Source organism: Macaca nemestrina, chromosome 8 (assembly GCF_043159975.1).
Source record: "Macaca nemestrina isolate mMacNem1 chromosome 8, mMacNem.hap1, whole genome shotgun sequence".
NCBI classification, from domain to species: Eukaryota; Metazoa; Chordata; class Mammalia; order Primates; family Cercopithecidae; genus Macaca; species Macaca nemestrina.
Genome location: NC_092132.1, coordinates 127,811,509 through 127,831,334, shown reverse-complemented (window position 1 = coordinate 127,831,334; position 19,826 = coordinate 127,811,509). Strand labels below are relative to the sequence as shown.

Genomic DNA, 19,826 nt, shown 5'->3' with positions numbered 1-19,826 from the left:
CTCAGAGAACTGTTATTCTGGTTGCTTGTATTCATCCATTTTCATACTGCTGTAAAGAAATACGTGAGATTGGGTAATTTATAAAGAAAAGAGATTGAATTGACTGACAGTTCTGCATGGCTGGGGAGGCCTCAGGAAACTTACAACCATGGTGAAAGGTGCAGGTCCGTCTTACGTGGTGGCGAGAGACAGAGCGAGCAGAGGGCAAACTGCCACTTTTAAACCATCAGATCTCATGAGAACTCACTCATTATCAATGAGAACAGTGTGGGGGAACCTTCCCCATGATCCAGTCGCCTCCCATCAGGTCCTTCCCTCAACATGTGTGGATTACAATTTGAGATGAGATTTGGGTGGGGACACAGAGCCAAACCATATCATTGCTATTTCGACCAGAGAAATTGAAACCATTTTTACACGATTAGGCCTGGCAGCCTTTGCACTGAGAACTTCAGAATCCCCAGCAACTGATTACGGAGTCTCCTTGAGGGCTGGCAGACCCGGGGATTCACCAGTATGGGAGGCAGTTTTTCAGCTGATTTAGAGGCCCCTCTTGTATGCCAGGCCCTGAGTCGTTTTACCCATGTGACAGCCCAGTGAGGCGAGGAGAGGGACACAGAGGGTTTTAAATGGTGAATGGTGGCAGAGCAGGATTAGAACTCAAGCCCATAGGCACTTGCCAGCTGACGTCTCCTCTCATGGTGAGTTTGTCAAGAGGGATCTGTTGTGTGTTAAACCCTGTGTGGGTGATAAAGAGAATACAGTATGGAATGATTTTGCGTGAATTTGAGCTTCCCAGTCTACTTGGGGAGGTGCCACTGATGGAATGAAACACACCCCAGTGTAACTTCTCTGCCGTTTGGTGACCTATCCATCACTAGCATGATGGCTCACTTGGATTTGAACTTTCCAAACATGTTCCTAGCCCACTAGGCTTTTCTTCCCAACCCACCATGTGAGACCACCCCGTAGGATGTTCCCTTGTTTTCAACCCAGAGGATTGGAAAGGACACTAGAGAGTGCGGACATCTGGAACTGAGCTGTCTGTGGCTGAGAGGAGTGGCGACTGAGCCTGCATGCTGAGCCGGGCAGTGCCTGGCATTGTGGGGATGCAAAACAAATAAAACAGGGATCCTTTCTGAAGGGACTGTGGACAAGGCAGGGAGAAAGAAGTAGACAGAAAGTGAGTGTAGAGATAGAATTTGACAGCAGCTCTGAGCTGTAGGACTGATGTCTGGGAAGAGAGTGGGGACTTGGAAATGAGGATAATGAAGAACCCTTCACAGGGATGGGCACTTTCCAGCATGCCTTGCAGAATGACAGATGTTCTGACACTGCTGTGTGTCCCTGGACAGGTCATTCCCCTCTCTGAGTTGCCTCATCATTAAAATCAGAAGATAGGCATAGTGGCTCGTATCTGTCCCCCAGCACTCTGGGAGGCCGAGGTGGGAGGATCCCTTGAGCCCAGGAGTTCAAGACCAACCGGGGCAACATGGCGAAACCCCATATTGGGACAATAAACGGAGTAGTCACCTGTATCTCTGGGAGGTGCTGAGGGTTTTAGTGGAGTCCATGTCACACTTCACACCCATGCAGGATGTCCCTGCCCCCGCCCGGTGCTGCTGTGCCACAGGCATCTCTCTTGTAAGTGGAGAGAGAGGGCTTGTCCTTCAGCTGTCTCAGGAATGAAAAACATTTGGGTGTTTAATGAGCTTTTTCAAGAGCCTTTGCTTGGACTCTGGATTTCTAGACATCCCTTTTCACATAGTTGATGCCTGAAAGGCCAAATGTGAATGAAGTTGTCTCAGCTCTGCTAAATTAGATTACCACTTAATGCAATGACAGAGCTTAATCTTTTGGCCAAGCTCCAGTGGAGACAAGGTAGCCAATTCGGTTACAGGGGCTCAGTTATTTCTTGTGAAAAATAACAGCGTTCTGTGGAGCAGCCTAGATTGAAATACCATGAGCATAAAACGAAGTCATTTATTTGCTTAGCAAACATTTTTGAGCACCTGCTTTATACCAGGCAGGACACTGGGAGCTATTGGGGGCGGGGCATGGAAGATACTAAGCCGTGAGTAAGCCCCAGCCCCTCCCCTCCAAGAGTTCAAGCCAGAGCCCTTTTGCCGGGATTTAGAGAGGGAGCCAGTGATGTTCTGAGGTCTGCAGTCCACAATTTTACCAGCTCCTTCCCTTGCCGATTGGTGATTCCTCTGTAGGATAGAACTTGATACAGGGAGTCTTGCCTGATCAGGTATTCCACAGTCGTCATGTGGGATTTGAAATATAATTCATCTGAACATCCGATTTATTTATTTATTTATTTATTTATTTATTAATTTATGAGACAAAGTCTCACTGTCGCCCAGGCTGGAGTGCAGTGGCGCCATCTCGGCTGACTGCAACCTCCATCTCCTGGGTTCAAGCGATTCTCCTGCCTCAGCCTCCTGAGTAGCTGGAATTACAGGCACATGCCACCACACCTGGCTAATTTTTCTTAATTTTTAGTAGAGACGGAGTTTCACCATGTTGGTCAGGCTGGTCTCGAACTCCTGACCTCAGGTAATCCACCTGTGTTGACCTCCCAAAGTGCTGGGATTACAGGTGTGAGCCATCACGCCGACTGGAACATCCAATTTAAAGCGCCAGATTATTTACTCAAGCAGTTCTCCAATATTGTACTGAAGATCGTACCAGGCTGTGGCTGGCCACGTTTGTGCTTCACACACAGGAGTCCATTGGTATAGACAAACGGGGCCTGCTCCGTTCCCGGAGCCCTGTGAGGCTGCATTGTTTTGTGGGTGATGCTGAACTCGTTCATGAGCATTTAATGGGAGCCCAGCACGAACTCCACATCACTGAATATCTTGACTCAAGATCCTGGGAGCAGAATGAATATATGGAATTGAGAGCAATCAGTGTCTGTGTGTGGCGGTTCTCAAACGTTAGTAAGTGTGAAAATAACCCACATTGCTGGGTCTCACCCTCAGAGTTTCTAGCCTGTGAGTCTCTGGTCCAGGGCAGAGCCAGAGAATCTGCATTTCTTACAGACTCTGGGCCAGTGCTGATGTCACAAGCTTGCTGCCTGCACCTGGAGAAGGGTCAGAAGCAAGTTTTCTTTTCTTTTTCTTTCTTTTTTTTTTTTTTTTTTTGAGATGGAGTTTCACTTTGTTGCCCAGGTTGGAGTACGGTGGTACAATCTTGGCTTACTGCCACCTCTGCCTGCTGGGTTCAAGTGATTCCTCCTGCCTTATACTCACAAGTAGCTGGGATTACAGGCACCTGCTGCCATGCCCAGCTTTTTTTTTTTTTTTTTTGTATTTTTAGTAGATACTGGGTTTCGCCATGTTGACCAGGCTAGTCTTGAACTCCTGACCTCAGGTAATCCACCTGCCTCGGCCTCCCAAAGTGCTGGGATTACAGGCATGAGCCAATGTGCCCAGCCACAGGAGGGAATTAGTTCAACCAAACCAATGTTAGAGACACAAGGCAAGTCACACTTCTCCGAATTGTCCCCTGGGGTAGGACCTTGGAGACTCAGCAGCCTTGCTTTCATCCTAGCCTCTCTCTGGGGTGGAGGATAAAGGTAGGGGCTCGTGAGGTGGGCTGAGCCACATTCTCATGCTCTGCTGCTGTTTTGCAGGTCGAGGCCGAAGCCGTGAATCGTGCCATCACCATCGCCAACCAGACCAACTGCCCCCTGTATATCACCAAGGTGATGAGCAAAAGCTCTGCCGAGGTCATCGCCCAGGCACGGAAGAAGGGTGAGTGCTGTGGCTGTACTGGCTGATGGCAGGCAGGCAGGTTTGGAGGGGAGGGGGGCTCTTCACTGGGGAGGGCTCCTTTTCCAGACCCTCATGCCAAGTGGGCCACTTGCACCATGTTCCGGCATTAACCTAATTACAGCCGGGCAAGGCAGGATCTCCAGTTTCCTCCTCTGCGCCACTGCTGCGGCCTTGTTAGTATCTATTTAAAGCCGTGTGCACGCCAAGGCGGGGTGGGCAGGCACATGTCCCCCAGCCCCCGTGGAAGAGCTGGACTTACTTTGATGTGGTTGAAATAAACTAGGCATATACACAGATGACGTCAGTTTCCATCCACCCCACAATCCTTGGTCGCATCATGCACCTCCCCTCCAAAGCTGGGAGTGGTTTCTGCCGGGGTATGTAAGGCAGCTTTGTGGGGTGTGGGGATGCATTTTGCCCCAGACACTATCACATCCAGATGTTTTGGTGCGTGATAAACTCTTTTGATGCATTCCGAGCTGAGGCTGGGTCTCTGGTATTACTAGGGTGTCCATTGAGAAGGGTCCTGGAAACGAACTGATTAAGTACAGCTTCCAGTGCTTCCTCTAGAGGACGCCCCCTGAGGCACCTCATGCATTATGAATGCATCTCAGCCCTGTTGTCACCCGCTGCTGACTGCATGAATTTCGATAATCACACTGCGTCTTTTATGCTTGGGAGTTCTCTCCTCGTACAGAAAGCCTGAGGGCATGTCATTCATTTTGATGGTGGATCTTAGGCTGATCTGAAATGAACATTATAAAAGGGTCCCCTTCTTCCTTCCTTCCTTTCTCCCTTTTATGTCCCCTCTTCCCCTTTGCCTATTGGGATCTCTCCATCTCTGTGTCTCCACTTCTCTTCCCTCCTTTCCTGATTTCTGTTTCATTTTATCTTTCATCTGACTCTTTCTCAGTCCCTCTGTCATTCTCTCTGTGTGTCTTTCTTTCCGTGTTAGAAAGGTAGCCATTTGACCTCTATGGCTTGGTTTCTACTTCTCTGTATTATGTGATCCACATGGATCAAGGTGGGCTGTGGGAGTTTTTTCACTGGCGGGTGACTTGCTGCAAGCCCTGGAACAAATTACTCAATGATGACTGAGTCATCTTGTCCCAGAGATGATGACTTCCAGACGGACCCAGCGACTCCTGGCCCTCGTTCTTTGGAGTGCTCCTGGGGCCTCTGTCCTTAGGCTGCACATCAAATGGTTGCCGCCTTTGTGTCTTCTCCTGGCACCTTGAAGGAATTGCCTTTTAGAAATAAGAAAGCATTCACCTAAAATAATGTAACTTACTGAGAATGAGCTTTGAGTTGTTTTCTAGGAGATATTGTGGATGACGATGGAATCGGTGGCCCTGGGTCACCCTGACACGCGTTTGCAAGAAGGCAGTGCGTTTGTGGGGATCAGCCTCTGTGCAGAAGGCCAGCCACAGCACCGCTGCCCCCACGTCGTGTGGGGGTGGGTGGCATAGTGTCTGAAAGGGGGAGAGAATGAGACGGCTTATTTTCTGTATTTTACCACTTGCGCTCTACCTAGATGATGATGATACTTGAGTTAGGCTAACATTTCAACATGATTTTGGATAGAGGCCTTGTCTAAAGTTGACTCCATATTCAAACACGTACCTGTCCAGATGAGAAGAGAGTGGGGTCCTGCCTGTTCCAGACTTCAGTCGGGGAGGTGGAGTCGTCGGCCGTCCCTGCCGCAGGCCTCCTCCTCTCTGTCCTTCACGGTTCTTGTCACGTGGAGTTGCAGAGCTGCAGTGTGTTGTTGCAGTGCCCCGTTTGGACCTAGCACCCCAACTCAGTGCCCGGTAACCCCCTGTTTTATTTTAATTTTTAATTTTGCTTTTGAGATGGAGTCTCTTTCACCCAGGCTGGAGTGCAGTGGTGCCATCTCAGCTCACTGCAATCTCCGCCTCCTGGAATCAAGCGATTCTCCCGCCTCAGCCTCCTTAGTAGCTGGGATTACAGGCCCCCATTACCACGCCTGTCTAATTTTTATATTTTTAGTAGAGACGGGGTTTCACCATGTTGGCCAGGCTGGTCTGGAGCTCCTGACCTCAGGTGATCCACCCACCTCGGCCTCCCAAAATACTGGGATTACAGACATGAGCCACTGCAACAGGGCACCCCTGTTGTCTTTATAACCTTGACATCCTGTGTGTCTTATGGGGTGAGCAGTGGGAGGGGACTTTAGTTTGTTCCCTTCCAGAGCCTTCTGAGTGAGAGTCCAGTGGTTCCCAGGATGGTGTTTGCATTCAAACTCTTACTCATTAATCCCTGAAAGCCTGAGCTTTAGACAAACCTGAGCTGCCAGAAAGGAATTTCCAGTGCATTCAGGTGCTAATGAGCAGGAATGAGAAGTCCTAGCTAACTTCCTAGGCTCTTAGGCTTTTTCCCATCTTGCTGGAACTTCCTAGCAACTTTGGGAGGCAGCCCTGGCAGGAATTTTTATATTTTGTTTTATTTTGCAGCTGAGTAAACTGAAGCTCAGAGCTCATGAATAGTGGAATTGGGGCTTGACTGTCAGGCATCTAACTTCAGGCCACAAATATCCGTGTTAATGTTTGACTGACTTCCCTTCATGCTTTGAGATTATTTTAATATGGTGATGCTTGTGGCCTGTGTGTGTTGGGGCTTGGTTCCTTAAGAATCCTGATTGAAACGGTGGCCTGACACCCAGCAGAGATACGGGTAATGGACACACAAGGATTCCCAAATGACCAAGAAGGAAAGCTCTGTAAGGGAGTATTAATTGTTTGCTCTCCAGGCTCAGTATTCATTCTTGGATCAAACCCCAACTTCACTGTACACCAGCCACGTGACGCTGGGTGCTTCCTTCTCATTTCCACATGTCTTTTCGCCATCCGCACGGGGAGGATAGTAACCATGACTCATCTCACAGGGTGATGATGATGTGTACATGAGATATTGCAGGTAAAAATGGAGACAAGAAGCGTGACCAGTTATTGTGACTACAGGATGAAGGGTCTGGTCTAACCTTGAGCTTGCGAGGAAAGCAGAGCACAGATGGCTGCTAACCCTGGGCAAGGGTTTTCTGCTCAGAATTGTTAGTCCACTTCAGGTGGGTTTTTCTGGCCCTCTGAGGCGAGTGTGAGCACTGCCACAGCCCCCTTTCTGATGTTCCATTTCTTCCTCTGTGAATGGAGAAATTCTGAATTCATTCAATGTTTCATGATGTGATATTTCAGGCCCTGTGTTCCAGGAACAAGAAATTGTCCCAACCACATTTAGCTCTTCCACTTGCAGGGGTAGGACGTTGAGCGGAAAGTCACGTTGGGAGGTGGTCAGGGCTACAAAAGGGGTACAAGTCAGGAGGGGTTGAGCCCAGAAGGGAGTCTCAGAGGGGTCAGGCTGCGTAAGCAGACTTGAAATTTTTCTACAAATGTGAGCTTTGGTGAAAAATGATAATCCTGCCTGGGAGGAGTAGTAATGTCTCCTTGTCTTAGTGATCCACATGAACCTCCCCAGCCAGAGACCTGCTGGTCCAGAATCTGAGATGAGAGAAGTTCAGGGAAATGAGGATATGAGATGAAACGAATGAGAACTGTTTTCACGTGCCTGCTTGAGCCAGCACCACTGTGTCCTGCCTTGCCTGAGAGACACGCTGCTTCCATCAGCCGCTCTGAGCCGCTCCCCAGGATGGCGTGTCATCAACCCAATTTGGCAGCTGAGGCAGTGAACACAGAGCCAGGACCAGATGACCTGGGGGCATTTTCACTCTTGAAAAGAACTTAGACCAACTTAATAGGCTCATTTCATGGAAGAGAAGTAGAAATGCAGAAATTGAAAATCTTGCCCTAGATCATGCAGCCCGTGGGAATTAGAAACCATGATTCCAGGCCCCTGGCCACCTCTCTTTCCATGGAGGGCTCCCTGTGGGGATTTCTCCTCTAGAATGGGCTCCCTCTCCCTCTGACCACATTTTGTCCATGTGTGAGATCCAGCATGACTGCTGATGCCTTCCATGTGTGAGTGGTGGTCTGTGGGCAGTGCCTGATGACCTCATCTGGTGGATATTCTTTTCCATCCTCCTCCTCACCCCACCCCCGTAACCTGGGCACAGAAACATTCAGGACATTAAACCCTGGGAACCTCAATTTGAGATAAGACCTCTTATGTCCTGCGGGTCTATAGGAGTGACTCAGGCATTATGAGAAGCACATGGTCATGGGGCCTGTGAGGACCACCTCCACTTGGGGATGAGTCCTTAGTTAAGCTTATGCTTGATGTTGCAATCTCGAACAGAAAAGGGGGCTGAGAGAGGAGAGAGTACAGTAGAGAAAGGGGGAAGATTTATTTTAAAGAATTATGTTTAAGGAATCAACTCACACGATTATGGGGATGGCAAGTCTGAAATCTGTAGATCAGGCCACAGACTGGAGACCCAGGGAAGAGCTGATGTTGGCATTGGGGTCCAAAGGCAGAATTCCTTCCCAGTTTGTGCCCTCACTTTAACAGCAGATGCTCTGCAAGGTTGGGAATTCAGTTTGCGTTGTAATTCAGACACTGGCAGGATGAGATCCTACTTCTGATTTTCAGCCCTCTCAGCTCTGCATGTGTGAGACATACGGGCAGACACAGAAACTTTTGATTCGTTCATGTGGTGCTTGAGCTGGGAATTTGAATCCCTGAATTCATTCTTCTTTTACCGCCCACTTTGTTTAGTACAATTAGGAGCAACCGACCACTCTCGTTATACTTGTTAATTTGACAAAAATGTTTAAGGTATCGGCTACACAGTCACCTAGAACCTTCCCTCTTATAAGCCTTTGTGAGTATTTAATAATATTTTCTGTATCTCTATTGTCCCATCATACCCTGTACTCTCCTGTTTTTACTACTGGAAGTAGACTCATTAGTGCCTTTAAATCCAATCAGATTTGAGAACGAATTTCAGAAACCTCAGAACCCATTCAGAAAACTCATTTTTAAGATGATGTTCCTCTAGAACCACTCTTGCTATGAAAACCTGACAGCACAGGCCCCAGGCTGTTTGTTAGGGTCTGGCATGAATTCTTGCAAAGGCGAAGGAGAATGATGAGAGCGTGTGTAACTGTCTGCCTGTCTGTCTGTCCATCCCAGTTGGTTTTCACTCTGCTTTAGTGGCTGCATATTGAGCTACAGATACTGGTTTTCCACAGTTCCCACTTTGGATTTGTTCTCCTGCTTCTTGTCCATGGGAAGTGACCGCCAGAGCTGGGAGCTGTCAAGCAGTTTTAAACCCCAGCCTTGCGTTTATTCTTCATGAATGCACACGGGCCCCAGACTGGTTGCAAATGAGCACTAGCTCCCATACCCTGCAGTTCTTGGCCTTACTAGAGAGCCTGCCAGAGGCTGGCTTGGTCACATCCTTCAGTTTAGACTTTCCCTGAAGAAGAAAATCACGAAGGTCTAACGGGTGCCAAGAAAGCATCAGCAGTGTGTTTAGAGAAGTGCAGAAGGGCCAATTAAGCCTGTTCCGTGGTTTATTATTATTAGTGGTAATTATTTCTGGCGTGCAGTTCAAGGGTGTCTGTGGCCTAGCTGAGCTCCGGAAGTGCATCCACAGCTCGCTGCTATGAATGTTTATAGACCCAGGAGGGGAGCCCTGGGTTGGGGGTTCCAGACCACCGGGGATGGGAGGCAGAGACTCCATGTATAGATCATACTCTTGTGGAGGTAGAGGCCTTGTACACGATGGCTAAACTCTTGTCCCAATTCTGGGCTAAGAAAGAAAGAAAGCCCAAAAGACAGCAAGGACCTCTGAATCCCTGAGGGAATTTGAACAGAGCAAAGTAGAAATGAGCCACAGGTTGGCTCTGTCCCTCCCCTAGCATCCATAACCCTGCCCCTGAATGTCCCTATCTTTGCTTGGCTCTGGCCCAAAAGTCCACTTGGCCTTTGTCTAAGGAGGCAGGTTCTGCTCAGCAGTGACATTGAAAGCTCAGACCTTGTTTTGGGTTTTCTCGAGGCTGAAGGCCAAGTTCATTCTCTTGAAGTGAGGTACATATTCCTGTGCACAGAGAGAAGGGGAATCCAGCTCCTCATAGAGCAGCTCCCCACCCCAAGCTGAGTCGTGTTTCGCAGGGAGAGATAAGCCTGTGGTCAGCAGCATTCACCCCCATGGTATTCAGGCCACTTTCCAAGAACCAGCCCCTCCTTGTACTCAAGTTTCCAGAGGCAGGGCTGAGGAGCAGGCACAGGGAGAGGATGAGCGTCGGCAAGTTACAGGAAACTCAGGAAAATGTTTATGTGTGTCCAGGGATTTTCAGAGACCATCCAGCCATTCTTTATCACCAAGTGCCTCTGCTCTCATGAACTTCTTCATGTGGACAAAAGCAGGAAGCCTTTAGGGCCGCGCATCCCTTGTTTTCTTGTGACTTACACAGCTCTCACCTTTGTGCTTAGATGGACTGTGGCCAGTGGGACCTCCAGGCCTGGCTGGGTCAGGAGAGTTTTGCTTAACCAGATCTGTTTGATGCTTGAACCAAAAGCAGGGAGCTAGAGAGATCCTTTGAGAACTGATGACTGCTGCTGGGTCCTGCCCAGCCATTTGCATTTTATAAAGGTCTTTGGCAGCGGCCAAGGCCTTCTTATTATGTGTTGTTTTTCCACTTTGGGATGAACCGGAGTGGTTCATGCAGCCACCCTGATAGCTCTTTGCACCAGCTCCTACATGGGAGGCTTTGAGCAGGCCAGGAGCCAAGGGGACCCTCCTAGGCCTTCCGAGCACCTAGCACTGGCCCTTTTCTTCCTCAGGGCTTCCTTCTGGAGGTTTCCCTGGGTTTGGAGTCCTCCCTCCTGCTGGGGGTGGGGGCGTGGTTGCTGGTGACCTGGAGTGAGCTGCCTGCTGTGGCCTCCAGCACTCCCCGGCTGAACAGCGAGTCCTTTGTGAAATTCCTGAGGCAGGAGGGGGCAGCTGTGCAGAGCCAGCTCTCAGAGTGGCCGACAGAGAGGGTGTTGTGGTGTATCATCAAGTGATAAGGCCTTCAGAAAGGCTGTGGAGAGGAAGGAAAACACATTCCTGACTGCGGTGTGTTTGCCCTTGAGGGCCTGTGTTTGGGGAAGTAGAGAAGCTTTGCTGCATTGTTGTGGGGTGCGAGTTAGCCCTATGCTGGGGGGAGCCAGTGAGAGATGAATTCAGCTGACCTGGGATCAAATTCCAGCTTAGATGCCTTTAATTAATAACATATTAGACCATTTAATCAATTTAACACACGTTTATGGAGTGCCGACTATATGCAGGCAGGTAAATGATCTTCAAGATGTCTCAATCAGGTGGAAAGTCAAAAATTTAGAACTGGGTAATGACTGGAGGGGAGGATGGGATTCTCAGATGGAGGGTGTGATACCCGAGTTGTGTTTTGGACAATGTTGAAGGAGGAGATCAGCTTCCAGTAGTGAAGAGCATCTGAGGCTTCGGTGAGGAGGATTTTCTTTTAAGTACTTGAATGCAGAAGAGCTCCTTTGGAATATTTTATGCAAGAGAATGGCATGGAAAGATTATATTTTAGTAGATGACTCTGGAAGTGTCATGCAGAATGAATGGAGACATAGGGAGCGGAGTTGGGAGAGCAAACATAAATCTAAGGTCCAATGGGGAGGCTCTGTTGGAATGAGCTGGGAGAGATGATGAGGGCCTGATTTGAGGAACGATTGTATTGAAGGCACTAAGGTATTGGCGTTCAGTAAATGTACTTGAGTCTCAACTTTCTGGTTTACATCTGAATGGACAGAGAAGAGGACATGATCTGAGCATCAGGGAGTTGACATTTTTCTTGGATATTGCATTAATAGAGTTAGACTAGGCTTCCAGAAACTCTGAAATCCCAGTGGCATAATGTCCAGTTTGTTTCTCACAGAGTCGGCTGTGAAGCTGGTGGCTGTAACAGACGGCTTCTTCCAGGCAGTGACTCAGGGATCCAGGCTGTCTCTTGAGCACATCTGGGGGTTTATGTATTTGCCCTGAAATACTTCAGCCTGGTGATGTCATGGGTGATTTCCTCCCACAGACCTTTAGTCAGAGATAGACACTGTGAGGGGCTAGGAATTGTGAAAAGATTGTGTGAATGAACAGGAAGGTTAAATTTGAGGTGCCATAGGCCATGCATAAAGAACAGTCCAGATGGCACCTGGGACTGGATGTTTGGACACCATCTGAGCAGGAGATTAATAGAATTGAAAATCAGCAGTGTAGGAGACAGAAGCCTTCAGGATGTCTGGGATCCTGTAGGGAGGGTGTATTGTTTGAAGAGCAGGGGCCAAATATGGAATCTTAGGGAGCTCATGTTTGTGGGTGACAGGCTGATGGAGGTACTGGATTTCCCCAAGTCTCAGTTTCCTCATCTGTGAGACGAGCCTGGTGTTTCCCATAAAGGGATAGTGAGAGCACTGGGTGCTGCTGGGCAGGCAGTGGCTCCTCATAGGGGTGGTTCCCTTCCCCCTACATTGTGTTGGACTGAACCTTGTGTGTTCTATTTGTCAGGAACTGTGGTGTATGGCGAGCCCATCACCGCCAGCTTGGGAACGGATGGTTCCCATTACTGGAGCAAGAACTGGGCCAAGGCTGCCGCCTTTGTCACCTCCCCACCTTTGAGCCCTGATCCAACCACTCCAGACTTTCTCAACTCCTTGCTGTCCTGGTGAGTCCTGGCGACTTGTTCACACTTCACATTCTGTCTTTCTTGAGACCAGACCAACCCGTTAGGTGAAAACAACATGGTGGCCGAGAGCAGCCATAAAACTGGGAGACCGATGTTCACCAAACTAGATTGGCTACATGAGTACAGGGAATTGTCATTCTAGCACCATTTTGGGAGGGGATTCTGGATTAAACACCTGGGCCATCTGGAAAGTCCAGCCAAGAAGGTGGAGGAGGCATCAGAAGGATTCCACTGTGGTTGGTGTGATGCCATTCATGGGACAGCCCACCAAATAGGCGTGGGCGTGCAGCATCCTGATGAAGCTGTGGCACCACGTTATGTGTTTTCTTTGCAGTGGAGACCTCCAGGTCACGGGCAGTGCCCATTGCACGTTTAACACTGCCCAGAAGGCTGTAGGAAAGGACAACTTCACCCTGATTCCGGAGGGCACCAATGGCACTGAGGAGCGGATGTCCGTCATCTGGGACAAGGCTGTGGTAAGGAGCGATGGCCTCAGTGGCTCTCAGCCTTCCTTGTCCTCCTCATCTGGGGGCCACGGGGCTCATGGAAGCCTTGAAATAACAGACAGTGGAGGACATCCTAGAAGCCAGTACTTATATGACAATATTTCTGAGGGTTGGAAATCTAAGACCTCTTCTAACAGGTCATTTCTTCCTAAATATTACATATGTATTTCTTTTTAAAACAATTTTTAAACTTTTTTCACATAAGGTCTTGCTCTGTCACGCAGGCTGGAGTACAGTGGTCCAATCATAGCTCACTGCAGCCTCCAACTCCTGGGCTCAGGTTATCCTCCCACCTCAGTCTCCTGAGTAGCTAGGACCACAGACACACACCACTGTGCCTGGCTAATTCTTTGTGTGCGTGTGTAGATGGGGGTCTCACTATGTTGCCCAGGCTGGTCTCGAGTTCCCGGGTTTAAGCAATGCCTCAGCCTCCCGAAGTGCTGGGATTACAGATGTGAGCCATCACGCCTGGCCTGCCTATGTATTTCTTATCATTATCATCAATGGAGCAGTAAAGACTGAAAACCTACACAGCTTTAGATGTGACTCTAGGTCAGTCAGGAACAAAATTCCTTAGCAACCAGGTGACTTTTTCAGTTAATCCTCTTCTACTCTTGGAAATGGGCTCAATTTCCTTAAAAGTGTCTTTTAGGGCCCTCTGGACTTAGCATATCTTCTACTGCCAGCTTCCGGTAGGCCTGCTATGAACATACACTGACTTAGAGGATCTTTGGGCTTTTTCATTTTAATGTTTTAAAACATATTAACAGAATAGGTTTTCTGTTTTTTAGTGAATTTTTTAGATTATATGAAGAATATATCCTTATTCCAAGAGGAATAAGGAAATAAATAAAAGTCACCATGTTTCAGATAAAACGACAACACTTTGGCATATGTCTTTCCATTTTTTTGCTACTACACAAGTGTATATGCGATATGTGTGAGTGTGTAGATAATATTGGCATCATACAGCTGGGCCCACTCCCAGGCTCATGCCTGTAATCCCAGCACTTTAGCATGTCGAGGTGGGTGGATCAGTTAAGCCCAGGAGTTCAAGACCAGTCTGGGCAACATGGCAAAACCCTGTCTTTACTAAAAATACAAAAATTAGCCAGGCATGGTGGCGTGTGCCTGTAGTCCCAGCTACTCGGTGGGTGGAGGCAGGAGGATCACCTGAGCCTTGGGAGGTTGAGGCTGCAGTGAGCCACGATCGGACCACTGCACTGCAAACTGGGCGACATAGTGAGACCCTGTCTCAAAAAAAAAATAATAACAATAATATTGGCATCATACATACTATTTTGTAGTCTGTTTTTTTAAAAAATTAATATATCTTGGAAATATCTCCACCTGCTTCAATATACTTGAAAAAGTTGATTTACAGTAACAGACTCTTCCATGTGAATGCTAAACTGGGACTCATTTATTTATTTTTTTGAGATGGAGTCTCACTCTGGAGTGCAGTGGTGCAATCTCAGCTCACTGCAACCTCCACCTCCCGGGTTCAAGTGATTCTCCTGCCTCAGCCCCCTGAGTAGCTGAGATTACAGGTGTATGCCACCACACCCAGCTGATTTTTGTATTTTTAGTAGAGACGGGGTTTCACCATGTTGGCCAGGCTGATCTCAAACTCCTGACCTCAGGTAATCCGCCTGCCTTGACCTCCCAAAGTGCTGGGATTACAGGCATGAGCCACCGTGCCCGGCCAGGACTCATTTATAATTCTTTTTTTTGGTGGGGAGAGACAGAGTTTCACTCTCTCCCCACAGGCTGGAGTGCAGTGGCACGACCTTGGCTCACTGCAACATCTGCCTCCCGGGTTCATGCAATTCTCTTGCTTCAGCCTCCTGAGTAGCTGGGATTACAGGCGCCTGCCACCACGCCTGGCTAATTTTGCTATTTTTAGTAGAGATGGGGTTTCGCCATGTTGGCCAGGCTGGTCTCAAACTCCTGACCTCAGGTGATCCACCCACCTTGGCCTCCCAAAGTGCTGGGATTACAGGTGTGAGCCACTGTGCCCAGCCACATTTATGTCTTTGGTTGAGCATTTATGTTGTTTCTGGTTTTTTTTTCTTAACTGGAATGACATTTTTGTAGACACATTCTTGATTATGTTTGTAGGAGAAATTTCTACAAGTGGCATTGCTGGGTCAAAGGACGTATATATTTTTAACAGTTTTGATACATATTGTCAAAGTTCCTTCCAGAAAGTTTGTACTGCTTTATATGCCACCACCAATATATGTCACTCCCCAATGTCTACCACCTGGGTGTTGTCAGCAAAAATCCATTGTTTGCTGATTTGATAAGTGAATTTTGTGTCTCATTGTTTTACATTTAATGTATTCAGTTACTGATTAGAGTGAAAATTTTTTCCTATGCTTATTGGCCATTTGTACTTTTTTCTCCCTCTTAATGCCAGTTCATTTCCTTTGCCCAGTTTTTTACTGGATTTAGAGTGGGTTTGGGAGGGGAAGCACTTGAGGCAATGTGATTGGCACCTAAAACCAGACACGGGGCTGAGACTTCTCGGTTGGCTAGACTAGAAGATGACATCTGGCCAGGCGTGGTGCCCCATGCCTGAAATCCCAGCACTTTGGGAGGGCGAGGTGGGAGGGTTGCTTGAGGCCAGGACTTCAAGCCCAGCTGGGCACCATAGTGAGATCCTGTCTCTTAACAAAAAGAAAAATTAGCCTGGTATGGTAGTGCATGCCTGTCTTCCCAGCTACTCGAGAGGCTGACACAGGAGGATTGCTTGAGCCTGAGAGGCTGAGGCTGCAGTGAGCTGGAATCACTCTACTGCATTCTAACCTCAATGACAGCAAGATCCTGTCTCAAAAAAAGAGAGAAAAAAAGGAAGCCTAGATCTGTGGCTGTATTTTGTTGAAAAGAACAGCCAATTGGGCCAAATGATATTTCCTAAAGAGGCATTGCCACCCCTGCAAATTAAACAAAATTTTTTTTGTTTTGAAATAATTACAGATTAAGAAGTTGCAAAGATAGTACAGAGAGGTCCTGCGTACCCTTCACTCAGTTTCCCTCATGGTTACATCTTATGTGAATGTAGTACAATATCAAAACCAAGACACTGACAGTGTCACAATGTGTGGGTATAGCTCTAGGCTATGAGGCCACCTGTGGAGTCATGTGACCCCCACCACACTCAAGATGCAGGTCAAGTCCAGCATTTCAGAGACCAACCTCTTGCTGCTCCTCCCCTCCACCCTCCCTAACCCTGGAAGAACTCATCTAGTCCCTCATCTGTTCTCCATCTCTACCATTTTGTTATTTGGAGAACATTATGGAAATAGAGTCATCCAGTGTGTGACCTTTGAGATGGTTTGTGTTTCACTTGGCACAGTGCTCTTGACATCCATCTAAGCTGTTGTATCAGTAGTTCGTTATTGAAAAGTAACTTTTTAACTTGTGTCTGCTGTGTGCCTCCTGTGCACACCTGTGCTGTCTCCCTCAGGTCACTGGGAAGATGGATGAGAATCAGTTTGTGGCTGTGACCAGCACCAATGCAGCCAAAGTCTTCAACCTTTACCCCCGGAAAGGCCGCATTGCTGTGGGATCCGATGCTGACCTGGTCATCTGGGACCCCGACAGTGTTAAAACCATCTCTGCCAAGACGCACAACAGCGTAAGACCTGTTCACTGTGCAGGCCCCATCCAAATGAATTACAGTCACAGAGACACGGACGGACGGAGAGCCCCAGCGTTTCTAAAAAGAACTTGCTGTGATGGGAATGCGCTTTTCCTGAGGATGTTACGATTTGCAGTTTGCTGGGAAAGGAATAGTTATTTCATTTTCTTTAGTGAGGTCAATAAGACCGTTACTCTCATAATCATTTTGGAATACCACAGCCTCTCTATCTGTAGACCTTTAGAGCCTCTAAAGTGATGTCAAAGTGCAAAGTTTCTAGAAGTCAGGCACCGCTCCATTTTCATAGTTTGGTGCGGCACCTCTCATGGCAGTACTTGGTGCAAGGGACCTCAGTGAAACAGTGAGATGTCCTCTCCTGAGATGCTCACTGGGGACTTTGATGCTCTTAAGCCATTGTTTTCTCAGGCCAGTGTCCATGCGGAAAACTGGATGACAGCTGTTCTTATTATCTTAAAGGAATTGATTGACTGACTTCTCCCTAGTAGAAGTACCCCCCAGCCATCTGATTGTTGTTTGAGGATCTGCAGCTTTGGGTATCGCTACCCTCTGGGTCTGGGCTGCAGAGCTTAGAGATGTCCTCTCTTGTTAACAGGACCCAGGGCAAGTATGTTAATGTCTTGGGCTCCTCAGCTGAGAGTGAGGGATTCAGACAAGGTCTCCAAGTGTCCTGTGATTCTGTGAGGTTAGCAGACATTAAGCAGAGGTGTTAGACACTGCAGAGTCCTCACAAGCAATATGGTATAGGCAGAAAAACTGAAGGAATATGCACAGAGGGAGAGCTTTGGAAAAGAAATGGGCCTCAGGCAGAAGCATTTCATGTCAGGAACTCATTTGAATCTCGAAGACAGCTCAGGCCAGCGAGCACTGACACCTCCCCCACATGTCATGACAACTCAGGGCAGGTTTCTGGCATTTCTCCAGAACAGCTCTGGGACTTTGTCCTGTCCCAATCCTCTCTCATTTGCACACACAGAGGTGTTTGGGCTGCAGTGAGCTCAGGCTCAGCTCTGGCTTCTGCTGCCACCTGTGAGGACCAGGACGGTGGGTGCTTCTCAGAAGACTGTTCGAGTCTGTGTTTAAAGCTGACTTTCTCCCTCCCACACCACTCACTGGCTCAGCCTGGCAGCACAGCCTTATGGTCACACCCTCTTACAGCTCAGATCATGATTTCTTGGGTATCCTGACTGGCTACTTTATGGTCAGGGGTCCTAGGGTCCCGCCCCATGAACCTCCCTATTCGTGTGCCTGTAACTTCACATTCTCACTGACTCTTTCATTTGACCTCAATAAAGGGACTGGTATTATTATCCCAATTTGGGAAAATAAATAAACGGAGGCTTAGAGAGCTTAAGTGACCAGTCTAATGTTACATAGCGATTTTGCGGTTGAGCCAGAATTAGAACCCAAAATTGTTCAGGACTCTTCCCTGCCAGACTGCATATGCAGCCTCTTGGTCAGACTTAGATGGGGAAAATGCTTCCCCTTTCTTGGAAGGTTGCTTCCCCCAGAGGTGCTATAAATGACTGACAGGGCTCGTTAAGACACAAATGACCTAGCTGGGGAGCTTGCATTTGGAGTTCTTAACCTAGAAGAAGAGACAGTGGGAAGGAGTGAAGATTTGGGAAGACAGATTCTGCCCTCCAGGCATTTTCACCCCAACCTACCCTGCTTTTACCTCCAGGTGACCAATGGAAGAAATGTTGACTTTCAAAGTGGTGCCCTTCCATCCTCACCTGTTTTAAAGAGCCAGCGCTAAACATGTCTGTTCATTGATCTTCTGGGGAAATGCAACTAGGAGACTTTCCCTGCATAGTACAGTGTTTCCTACCATGAGGCTAATTAGCTTTAATTCGGAGCATCTAGCTAACTATTATCGACAGCCCTGTTGCTAAGCCTTTGATTGGATTTTCCAGGCATCTGGCCCAATGAGTAATTTTAGGTAGCCTGTGTGGAGGTAGGTTAAAAATGTCTATGCATAGTGAGTGAGGAAGCCTCCCTGCATCATGGTTTGATGGAGAGTAGGCTCTGAGTATCTGGGAATTGTGATCTGACCCTTGGACTTGTCAGTGTTAAGTCACTGAGAGTCATGGGGCTGGTTCCTCCATCTTTTAAAGATGAAAGATGGCTCCAGAGGTCATCTAGGTGCTCTTTTATAAGCAACAAGACTCAACACATGCATTGTATGAGATCTTGGATGCTGCAGGGCTGGCAAGTGTTAGCAAAGTGCAGTAAAAAGCCAAACAGTGAATGAGTGAAGATTTTCTAAATACCTGCTGTGAACCAAGTAGTGAGCTAGGTGCTTTTCTTCTTTTTATTTCATTTGATTCTCACATCAGTACTGCAAAGGGGGCCCTACTTACCCCTCACAGATGAGGAGGTGGAGGCTTAGGGGTGTGAGGGATGCGTTCAAAGTCACATAGCTGGTGAATGGCATACCCGGGGTGTGAACCCAGGGCAGATGTCTCCATGGCCGAGGCTGTGCCCATACTCTACCCAGTAGGGCACAAGAGGAGGTTGTCAGGGCATAAACTGGTAGCTGTGGAGTGATGTGGAAGAGATGGCTCTTGATCCAGGCCTTAAAGGATGACTCACACCCTTTCAAAGGTTGTTTCTGAGACGACCAGGGATGAGGCTTTTTGTATTGTCATCTTCACATACGCCTCGGGAGGGTGGCAGATGAAGAAACTGAAGCTGAGGCGGGATTAAAGTGATCTCCCCAGAGTCACACAACTTCTCGATTTTACTGTATCTGAGATGCTATCGATTTTAAGATATTCCATTAGGTTATGTACCATGATGAAAGAAAACATACCCAAGACAAGGAGTCTCATGGGAGACTGGGCCACCAAGGGCCAGCATGTGCTTATTACGGCATCTCTGGGGAGTGCATCTGCTGTGCAGACAGGGTGGCAGGAAATCTCGCAGGACTCGACCTTGGCATTGGTTGCCAAGAGGGAAAAATGTCTCCCCCAAGAATTGGAACTGAAAGTGGGTGCTTGTCCAGCCTTGTGGTCTGAATGTGAGCCGCCTGTGTGGTCCAGAACAATGTCAAGCTGAGAATTTACTGTAAAATGCCCTCAGTGGGGTTGTCCTCCAACGCAGTGGCACAAGCAAACCCATATTCCCCTAGAAGAACTTGGCTTTAGTCTAGGCCAGCAGTGCCTGCGTGGCTCTGGCTGCTGTAAGACACATTCTGACTTCA

General features: G+C 48.1%; 1 protein-coding gene across 2 annotated transcripts in view; it reads left to right on the top strand.

Moving 5' to 3' along the window:
- Positions 1–19,826, top strand: part of LOC105482028 (dihydropyrimidinase like 2) — a 146,178-nt gene that overhangs the window by 119,214 nt on the left and 7,138 nt on the right. For both annotated transcript variants that reach the window (XM_011741887.3, XM_011741888.2), the window contains exons 8-11: positions 3,644–3,764; positions 12,274–12,430; positions 12,786–12,927; positions 16,430–16,600. In XM_011741887.3, coding sequence (XP_011740189.1) covers positions 3,644–3,764; positions 12,274–12,430; positions 12,786–12,927; positions 16,430–16,600 — 591 coding nt within the window. The remainder of the gene's footprint in view (positions 1–3,643; positions 3,765–12,273; positions 12,431–12,785; positions 12,928–16,429; positions 16,601–19,826) is intronic.